General features: G+C 38.8%; 1 protein-coding gene across 1 annotated transcript; it reads right to left on the bottom strand.

The window, feature by feature from the left end:
• Nucleotides 1–8,691: 8,691 nt before the first annotated feature.
• LOC101973544 (olfactory receptor 10W1) lies at nt 8,692–9,639 on the bottom strand. The gene has a single exon (XM_005331673.3). It carries the CDS (start codon nt 9,634–9,636, stop codon nt 8,692–8,694), a length of 945 nt encoding a protein of 314 aa, XP_005331730.3. The 5' UTR covers nt 9,637–9,639.
• Nucleotides 9,640–11,071: the final 1,432 nt, after the last annotated feature.

Below are 11,071 nucleotides of genomic sequence, written 5' to 3'. Positions count from 1 at the left end.
TGAATGCATTCTTGGATTTCCATCTCATACTCATGGTTTGGAAAATTCTCTATTATTTTTACTGAAAAGGATATGTCTTCATATCTCAGGCTATATCTCAGTACCATTTTTGATGTTAAAGGTCCTCAAATTGTTCTCTTAATCTTCCATATTTCCTGAGTATTCTAGTCATTGTTTCTTATTGTCTTTTCTTTATTGATGACTATATTTTCAAGGTTATACATCTTATTTTTGTGGTATGAAAATCTCCTATGTTGTCTAATCTATTGGCAATGTTTTCAACTGAATTTTAAATTTGATTTTTGAGTAATTTATTTCCAGAATTTGTATTTTTTTCAGAATATCTATCTTTTTTGTTGAAATGCTGTTTTATGTTTTATATTTTCCTTCTTCATTTCTTAGATATTCTGTCAATTAATTGATCATAACTATCAACTTTTAAAATTCTTTGTCAAGATTCCCCCTCTGTAGTGTCTACGTGGTCATTTGTTGAAGTTTTGTGAACTGTTTGGGGGAGTCTCATTTTCCTGGTTTCTCCTATTGCCTTTATTTATGTGCAGCTGCTGGAATGATTACCTTCTATTGTTGTACAAGTAACTTTTTAGTGAGCTACTGTTTGTTTACTAAGGGCCCCAGGCTGAGCAAATACCTAAGTGTCAATAATCCTGCTCAATGTGAACCTGCTGCTATGTCCAGTCAACAGCACTGCTTTAAAAGGAGATACGAATCCCTTATAACTGTGACCACTTCAAGATAGCATCAGAGTGTAATGAACCTTTAAAACTCTTATTTCAAATGTTCTTCAGAAGACCCTTAATTCAACATGAAAAAGAGAAATCTTCTTCCATAGGTTGACAAGTTAGGTATGGAGAAAGTAAGACTACTATATAGTGTTTGAAAAGGGGAAAGATAAAAAAGGACAGGAAAACAAAAGAAAAAAAAGAACTAGAAAAAAGAATGAAAGAAAACAAAAGCAAAAGCAAAAATAAAATGGTAGAATAGAGAGAGCAGCAAGTAATGCAAAAAGAAAAAGAGAAACAAAGGAGAAAAAATAAACATGAGCAAAGAGAAAAAAATGACAGAATAATTTCAACTCATGCTTGAATACATTAAAAACAGATCACATTGGATTAAGGAAGACAATATCAAATAAAACAGGGGAAACCTATTAGTTCAATCAAGAAACTAATATCTGTGAGATCCAAATTGTCATTAGATTGAATTCTTTGGGTTGGAGAGATTTCTTTTGGGACTCCATGATTTGAGTTTCATCAGGATTTGGGAGCTTCAGTAAATGCCAACAGATCTATGAATTTTTCTCTAAGTTTCTCTGGGTTTGGATATAGTGGATCTCACCTCTAATATAATTATAGTAGGTCTCCTTGTTTCTTTGGTGTTTTGGGTACCTACTAATTTCCTGGCAGGCCAGAGGAGAAAATCCCTATTTCTCCTTGCCTTAGCAACCAGATTTTTCTCTCTGGTTGGGGATCCAGTCTTGTGTGCTCTTCTGCAGAAACGCTTTCTGCATCCACAGATGTCAAATCTGGTGTGGTCTCACCTGCATGGATTTTGGGGTGTGTGAGGTACGGTGCTCTAAGGCAGAGGTGGGGTGGTTCATCTGTGGTGGTTCTGGATGGCCCGTTGGGGTTTAGGACTGTTGTCCCTGGTGGGATGCAGGAGTTGGTGGATCTATGTCTGGGCACACTGGTCTGTGACTGAAATCTGTGGGGGTGGGGCTCTATAGGTCCCCTCTGTGTGGAACATTTTTCTGCCAATGTGGGAGAAACTCTGCAAGCTGCTGTGTTTTAGGCTGGTTTCTGGCTGCCGTTGGGGAAAACTATTCATGAGCCTGCATCTAAAATGTTTTGTTATAAAAAACTACATAAAAGAGGTTGTGAGGGGAATTGGAAGAAAAAATAAGGAGAGAAATGAATTACAGTAGATGGGATAGAAAGAGAAGATGGGGGGGAGGGAGATAGTAGAGGATAGGAAAGGTAGCAGAATACATCAGTCACTAGTATGGCATTATGTAAAAATGTGAATGTGTAACCTATGTGATTCTGCAATCTGTATTTGGGGTAAAAATGGGAGTTCATAACTCACTTGAAACTATTGTTCGAAGTATGATATGTCAAGAGCTTTGTAAGGTTTTGAACAACCAATAAAAAAAAATAATAAAAAAATAAAATGTTTTGTGGTTACCAGTAGATGTTGGACCTGTGTCTACAGATCCTCCAAGAGATGTGAGGCACTGCTGTGCATGGGAGAGTCTGTCTCCAGTTGCTGTGATTCCTGCTGCTTCTGCTACAGTTGCTGGTACTCACCGTCAGCAGGACTGCAGGCCCTTGTCTGTAGGTGCTCAGTGCCTGATGGCATCTGTGAGCCACTTCTGTTGTGCCTGGGGCACTGGGTATAGGGGATTCCCTGGTTCCTGTGAATCATTGAGCTCTTGAGCTTCCAGCACTGCTGGGGATTGCTGTCAGTGACCCATGTATGGATAGTTGGTGGTTGTCAGTGGTTGCGAGGTCTTTGTGTGTTAGCCTTCTATGGGCCCTCAGGGTGCTGTTATGGCCTGAGAGCCTCTTCTCCTGCTCTTGCATATCATGGGGGTCTTCCAACCTTTAGCAGAGGTTATCAGCTGACCCACCTCCATCTGCAGGCCACTGTGGATCTCTTGGTGCCACGGAGACACAGGTGCCTCTGCTACATTGCTGGTTCCTAGGACTTCTATTAGTGACTGGACTCTCTTGGTCAGCCTATGTTCATGAGAGATTAGTGAAAGCGATCAACTGGAAGTTGCTCTGTTTGATGCAGGTCGCTAAGCAAGGGAGGTTTGCTGGATGTTCTGTTCCAGTAACCAGTTTCTGAGTGCCTCCAAGTCTCAGACTGTCCACTGTCATGTTTTAGAGTATATCCTCTGACACGCTCCTCTCTGGTCTCTCACTGTTTCTGTTCTGTGCAAAGGAGGAGCTTAGACTCACTGCCATCTTCCCCTCTCTTAAATACTTGCAGTTTTAAACCACTAAATTTTGGAAAAGTTTGATTTTTGGTAACAATTTACTCATATAAGTGTCACTTTAGGTCACTGGCATGTATGTCCCAATTTGCCAGCAAGTCTCTGTCTCAATCTTTGCTAACAGATAACAGATCTTTGTGTTTCATGTGTATGAACAACTTAATATAGTTTAAAATGTTCTTAGCCATAACTATGTTTCTTTAAAGAACATATTTTGTGAATCATTTCAATGTGGCTTTGGAGTAATATGAGGCATAGTTCTTTTAATATAATTGTATTCATTCTTACTAAAATATTTTAGTATGAAATACTATTCTCCTACCTCAAGGCATTCACATTTTTGGCAAATATCAGAGGAAAGGTATTCTCCCAGTTAAGTTTACCTTTTCATTGTTGCACCTAAAATACTCAATATGATAAACAACTAAAATATATTTGAAGAACTCAGCAGAAATTTCTAAGGGAGCAGATTTACAGAAGCCAAGAAATGTTTGGAACAAACTTTCATAACCTCACCTCCATAGAAGACACTCTCCAATTGTCTTCTTTTCTTTCCCTTCTCATGCAGTAAATTGTAATAATAGTAGCAATAATATTAGCATTTCATGTTTGCAGGGTTTAATAGGAGACATGTATTATCTAACCTTTAGTTGGCTCTATCAAACACGTGTATTGTCATCTCCACTTGATCACCAATCAAACTGAATCACAAAGAGTTTAAGTGAATTTCTTTTGTGACACAGATATAAGGAGGCAGAGGCAGGATATGAACCCAGGAAAGCTGACTCCAAGTGCCCATGCTATCCTGAAAAGCTTTTTTATTGCTTATCTGTAAACTTCATGACAACTACTTATTTACTGATACAACCAACAATGGATTGTTGCTTTTAGAATGCCATTGACAAATGGATATATGTAACCATTTAAAATGCTGGGTGACAAAACTCAACTCAAAGTGGATCAAGGACTTAGGCATTAGAACAGAGACCCTGCACTTAATAGAAGAAAAAATAGGCCCAAATCTACATCATGTCGGCTTAGGAACTGACTTCCTTAACAAGACTCCTAAAGCACCAAGAAGTAAAATCAAGAATCAATAAATGGAATGGAACCAAACTGAAAAACTTCTTCACAGCAAAGGAAACAATAAAAAATGTGAAGAGACAGTCTACAGATTGGGAGAGAATGTTTGCCACCTGAACCTCAGATAGAGCATTAATCTCTAGGATATACAAAGAACTCAAAAAACTTACACACACACACACACACACACACACACACACACACACACACACACACACAACCCAAATAACCCAATTAATAAATGTGCTAAGAAACTGAACAGACACTTCACAGAAGAAATGTGACCAGCCAATAAATATATGAAAAAATGTTCAACATCTCTAGCAGTTAGAGAAATTCAAATCAAAACCACTCTTAAGATTTCCTCTCACTCCAGTTAGAATGACAATTATCAAGAATACAAGCAATATTAAGTGTTTGTGAGGATGTAGGGAAAAAGGTACACTATACATTGCTGGTGAGACTGCAAATTGGTGCAACCATTATGAAAAGCAGTTATGGAGATTCCTCAAAAAATTTGGACTGGAACCACAATTTGACCCAAGTATCCCACTTCTCCGTTTATACTCAAAGGACTTAAAATCAGCATACTACAGTGAAACAGCCACATCAATGTTTATAGTAGCTCAATTCACAATGGATAAACTATGGAACCAACCTAGGTGCCCTTCAACAGATGAAAGGATAAAAAATGTGGTACATATACATAGTATAATATTACTCAGTCATAAAGAAAAACAAAATTATGGCATTTGCTAATAAATGGTGGCTATCATGCTAAGTGAAATAAGCCAATCCCCCAAATCCAAAGGCCAAATATTTTCTCTAAATGCACATGGTAATTCATCATAAGTAGGGGTTATGAAAGAATAGAAATACTTTGGATTAGATAAAGGGGATAAGTAGAAAGGGGGTGGAATGGGAATAGGAAAGATTTTTGAATGAATTGGGCATTACTATCTTATATGCATAAATAATTACAAGACCAATGTAATTCTACATAATGTACAACTAGAAGAATGAGAAGTTATACTCCATATATGTATAATATATCAGAATATACTCTCCTATCATGCATAATTAATTAGAACAAATAAAAAATCCAAAAGTAAAAATATAAATAAAATGCTGAGTGACAGAGAATATTTGAAAGGTTAAAAGTCATATTCTTGAAAGCCCTGGAAAGCTGACAAGATCTCCAACTGTTAGTAGGATATAATTGAATGAAAACCATTAATAGAGTATAATTTATAAAAAGCATGGGAATCACTTTTATCACTCCCAGAGAATAAAGCTTGTTTGGAGAATGTTCTGAAATCAAGGGAGTATAAAACAAGCCCAAAGCTGCACAAATTAGGGGCTAACATGTGACTCCTCAATATTAGCCTGGCATGCCAAGGGGTCACATTATGAGGTAAAGTGGAGTCACCAACTAACCAGCTTTACCCAGGACATCATGGTTCAAGTTCTTTTGAGTCAAAGGAGTTAGGAGATTCCTAGTCTGTTTGGATTGCAAGAGATATTAAAATTTAGGAGACACACTGTCAGCAAAGTGTGCTATGAATAGAAAGTCAAGGATGTGGCTGGAAAATCTTTTACTACAAGTGTTTTGGAAGGATCAACAGATCAGAATTTTCAATCTCACAGAAGGTTCTTGAAGGCATTAGCTACATTAAATCATGGATTCCCACAACCACCTCAGCAAATTCCAAGAATAGAGATGGGATAGTCCAGGAAACCCATGTGGAGGACACCCCTCCCAATAATGGAGTAAACATCTGTAACATACATGGAAACACTTATGAGTAAGTAATGTGAGCAGAAAACCTGATAGCTTGTATTGAAAGGGAGAGAGAAAAAAAGAAATTAAGGAAAGCTGTTAGACTCCCTAAATTCTACAAAGAAGAAAGAGGCTGATAAAATTACTCAGATGAAAACATACCACCCTCCATGGAAAAGGAAAGATGAACTTAGAGACAGATCGAAGGACCTAGAGAGTGATTTCTCGGACTACTGAGAAAATCTTGGGTACAGAAGGCAGAGAGCTTCATGTCCAGGTGGTGGAGATAGGACCCACACAGGATTATTCACAGGTCTTGAAAACTTGAAATGATCTATGCTGTTTGATATCTTTGGGTATCAAAGATCCTTTGGAGCATTTTTAAAAATTCTAAATTCCTTAGAATAGGAATATCTATAACCATTTTCCTATGTCTTTCCCAGCATCACATTACCTTATTTTATAGTTTCCAAGTCTACAGATGGAGAAGAATTTTGTCCTAGGATAATTCATATTCAGAGTCTCACCTAGACCCCAATTTACATGGTTTAGATGATGAGATTAGGGACACTTAACTGATGATACTTAGATGAGATTTGGGGCTCTCATTGATGCTCTAATGGAATGAATTTTTCAAGGCATTGGGGTAAAGGTGAACACATTTAACATTTGAAATATGTAATTAAATTCAACAAACCCCCTCTTTATTAGTTGCATTATATAATATGGCTAGAAACCAAAGAGAAGCGTAAAGTGTTACATTCACATAGGAGGAAAAAAAGTGATTTCTCATCAGAAACAATGGGAACCAGAAGATGATAGAATGTTGTCTTAGAAAAGAATGAAAGAAAAGGGAATTCCTTGTACTTATACCTAGTCAACTTTCCTTACAATCAAAGTTTAAAAATATAGGTTACTTTAAAAATATTTTAAGAATGATTAACCATCAAAAACAATGATAATCTATGATGGAATTTATTTAAAAATAGTACGATAACAGCGCAAACACAGAAGGACAGAAAATGGCATCATACTTTTGAAAGTTTCCATCATATTTATTGAATTGGCATCCTATAATTCATGATAGGTGGTGATAAGCATCAGTCACAAAATATAATTAGGAAGATATAACTAGAAAGTTGACAGAGGAGATAACAATAGTTTAAAAATTGAAAAAGAGAATGGAAAGGAGAAATCAAAGGGCAAAGAAGGGACCAATAAGCAACACATAGAAATATATTCAAATAGATCCACCCCAGAAATACTGAATTAAAATGAGGAATGAAATATATATATATATATATATATATATTTTATTGGTGTGTTATAATTATGCATAATAGTGGGACTCATTGTGACACATGTGCACATGTTTATAACATAATTTCATCAGTTTTATTTCCCAGGACCTCCCTTTTCCCTCCCTTCTTCTCTGCCCTTGGTCTGGTCTCTCCTATCTATTTTAGGGATATACCTTGAAAATATATTTTTCTGTCTAGCTTCTACATATGAGAGAGAGGGAACACATAGCCCTTAGTTTTCTGATAATGCTCTTTACAAGAGGCATCTTGTGTATGAGGAAACAGGTAGTAATCAAAGAAAAACAACAACCTTCATGTAAATACTATTCATAGAAAAGACATCAGGAAAAGTAGAATTCTGGACTTACAATAAAAAATAACACTCCTTAAAGACAAAATGGTTAAAAAATCAGTACGATATAGCAATGTTGAATATCTTTTTTAATCTAATAATGGAGTTTCAACATACAGGAAAGAAAAAAAAATGGACAAAACCAAGGGGGGTGGCATTGACAAATGCAGAATCATAGTTGTGGATTTTAGCCCTGTTTTGTCAGTCATTGAAAACACAATGAGACAGCCTTACCACTAGCTAACAACCTTATCGACTCTTCTCAAGCTTGTGTGTTACATATAATCTATATTTCTGGAACACGGTAAGAACTTTAATTATTCCTAACAAGTAGTATTTAAAAACATAAATATAAGGCTAAGCCCATATTTATTCTTGCAGAAATTGTTTAATCAATTCTTTATTATGAAGAGATTGAATTGTTAACTTATTTCATTTTTGCATTGATTACTATAAGAAGCAATTTTGTTCTCCTTGTTCTCTGTTGGTCTCTAACTCTGAAGGGCCTCCTATGCCTTTTCCTGGGCCCCAAGAGCCTGGTGCCTGTGCACAGAGTCACCCATATCTTTGACCCTCTTGCTTCAGATGGGTTTGGGCCATTGGAAGACGGGGACAAGAGAATATTTTGAGCAGAAAGAGTTTGTGGTATTTCTCTCCCTGCTCTCTCCATTCCTGGCCATAGTTCTGTCCATAGTGGATTTTTTACCCCCAAAGTCACAGTTCTTCCTGGTGGTTCCCCCCATTCATCCAGCTCTCCCTGGTGTCTGATAACACTGAGACTTAAGTTTGCCTTTGGGGTCTAGGAGTGATAATGACTTCCTGCTATCGCTGGTGTGGAAGTCCCTGTTGGTTTCCTTTCCCACAACTGCTGGAGACAATTCCATTCTTACATTTCTTAAAAAGGCTAAAATCTATGGGATGAGCCTTCTCTTTCTAGCTGCACCCTCTCATTACACTTTATAATTTTCTCCTAGAAGAGTATTTACTGAGTCAAATGGTAGAAATATTTTAAAGGTCCTTGGCACACATAAACAGTATTTATATAATTCATACTTTAAAAAAAATTTCCTTGAACATCAGCGGAGAGAAATCCAGCCGTATAGGCATATTGACTCACTGGAACCAAACCCTGGTCTGATAGGCCGTGCCCTCCCCTGTCCTAGACTCTCAGGGAGCCACAGTTCCTGGTAAGCACTTTCCCAATGGCCCCTTTCATCTCGCTGTTCCTCAGTGTGTAGATGAGGGGGTTGAGCATTGGGGTGCCCAGTGTGTAGACGAGTGAGATGAACTGATCTTGCTGGGGGTGGAAGGTGGAGCGGGGGCGCAGGTACATGAAGGCACAGCAGCCATACTGCAGCAGCACCACAGCGAGGTGGGAGGAGCAGGTGGAGAAGGCCCTGTGGCGGCCAGCTGCAGAGTGCATCTTGAGCACAGTGGCCACTATGAAGGCGTAGGAGGTGGCGATGAGGAAGAAAGGCACGGCAATGGCCAGCGTGGCTGCCACCAGCACTGACAGCTCGTGGAAGTGGCTGTTGGCACACACCAGTGGCATGACGGGTGGCACATCACAAAAGAAGTGCTGAATACCTCGATCCTGGCAGAATGGCAGAGAGAAGATGAAGGCCACCAGTTGTAAGGACAGGAACAAGCCGGTGACCACAGATGCCACCACCAGGCGGACACAAACAGTCAGAGTCATGATGAGAGGGTACTGCAAGGGGTGACAAATGGCGATGTATCTGTCATAGGCCATGGCAGCCAAGACGAAGCAGTCTGCACTGCCTAGTCCAATGAAGAAGGCCATCTGCGTGGCGCAGCCCAGGAGGGTGATGGTCTTCTCTGACTGCAGGGTGTTGGCCAGGATGTGGGGCACCACCACAGCAGTGTAGCACATTTCTACCCCCGAGAGGCTGCCCAGGAAATAGTACATGGGCACACGGAGGCGGGCTTCAGCCTGGATGGACGCCACAATGAGGACATTCCCGGTGATGATAAGTGCATAAGCCATGCTGACCCCCAGGAAGGACAGGACTCGCAGCTCTGGGCAGGAGGGGTAGGCCAGGAACACAAACTGCATCGTCCCCGAGTGGTTCCCCCAGGTCATTGAGCTGCAGCTTGCTCTCTGAGGTCACAGGACAGAAGGAAGGGTCAGACAGGTGATGTATCATCACCCTGGTGATGTGTTTGCACTCTGAGCCATGAAGGTAATTTCCAAGGCTGGAAGTGAAAACAAGAAGGATTAGGACTAGTTCTTGGTTTTTGCCCACTCTTATGAAATCCTTCCACAGAAGTATCTGCACTTCAATTTCTAACTGCCCAGAGCTGGGTGAGAGACTGTGAAGAAAAGTGGCAGTGGAATTGGGTGGAATTCAGGAACTATATTTAGAAGGAGTAAAATGAAAGTTAAATTCTCTCAGTAAATTCACAAGAAAGCATCATGGAATTTTTGGGGCTAGGAGACTTGGAGGTGAGAAAGGAAGTCATTCATTCTTTAATATATTTGTATATAGTATTTATTCACTGATACATTATGTCTCCTATTATATTAATCCAGAGATATGTGGGTTTAAAAGTTGATGATGTGATGGAAAATGAAGAAAGGAAAACAAAATACTCACGGGGAAGCATTGGCCCGAATTTTACATTGCTAGAAATAAGGCATAGAAAACAAAGCCCTCTCTGCCCTTGGTTCCTCTAGGCCTTTCCAATCTGGTTAGGTGGTGGACTTGAAGGAGACAGGGTGTTGTAGCAAAGCTTTGTCCTGGTTTGTGCAAGTCTGAAAAAAAATGCATGACCAGAAGGTGTTGGAGCTCCAAGAATCCTTCCTGTGAGTTAGGATGTGAATATGGAAGATCAATCCACTTCCTTTCTCTGTGTTAATTTCCCTCGTAAGGATCCAATGTGAAATTTGGGAGGAGCCATCCAACTTTTATGAAAAGCTTTTAAAGAACAAGACATAACTCACCGAGGACATCCATTCCACTTCTTTTCCCCCTTAGGCTGACTCATATTTGATAATGTGGAAAAGAGAGGAAATGTTACCTCGTTAAAACTTGCCAAATTTTAATATTTCCTACTATGTAATGTGAAGAAAATCTTTACCACAAATCACTTCTTGCAGTAAAAATCATTCACACAAACCCACCTCAGTGTCACAAATATTCAGAGCATTTAGAACCTAAATAGCTCTCTGCTGTTCTCCAACTAACAATGGCTGTCTCTGTTTCATTCATTTTCTTTTCCTTTTCTGAACTCATTAATAATTTGGATTATTTCTAAAGTCATTTAGCATATTACAAATTTCACTATCGAATGTTTTATGGGGGCACTGTAGCACTGTGAAGTGAGCTCTGAAATTAGATGCTTTGTTTTGAATAAGTCCAACTCCAGAATCCATGATGCTAGACAATACACACATTCCTCTGAGTGATTTTTTAATTTGAAAAGTAGAAAGAATAATTATAAATAATTATGCTTATTTCAAAGAATTGTGAATTTAAACAAAATAGTAATTCAGGTGTCTATCATAATGTCTCTTC

Source organism: Ictidomys tridecemlineatus, chromosome 4 (genome assembly GCF_052094955.1).
Source record: "Ictidomys tridecemlineatus isolate mIctTri1 chromosome 4, mIctTri1.hap1, whole genome shotgun sequence".
NCBI classification, from domain to species: domain Eukaryota; kingdom Metazoa; phylum Chordata; class Mammalia; order Rodentia; family Sciuridae; genus Ictidomys; species Ictidomys tridecemlineatus.
This window is presented reverse-complemented; position numbering and strand designations above follow the sequence as displayed.

What these genes read in the sequence shown, in the direction of transcription:
- LOC101973544 (XM_005331673.3), bottom strand. Translation starts at nt 9,636, where the DNA reads ATGACCTGGGGGAACCACTCGGGGACGATGCAGTTTGTGTTCCTGGCC.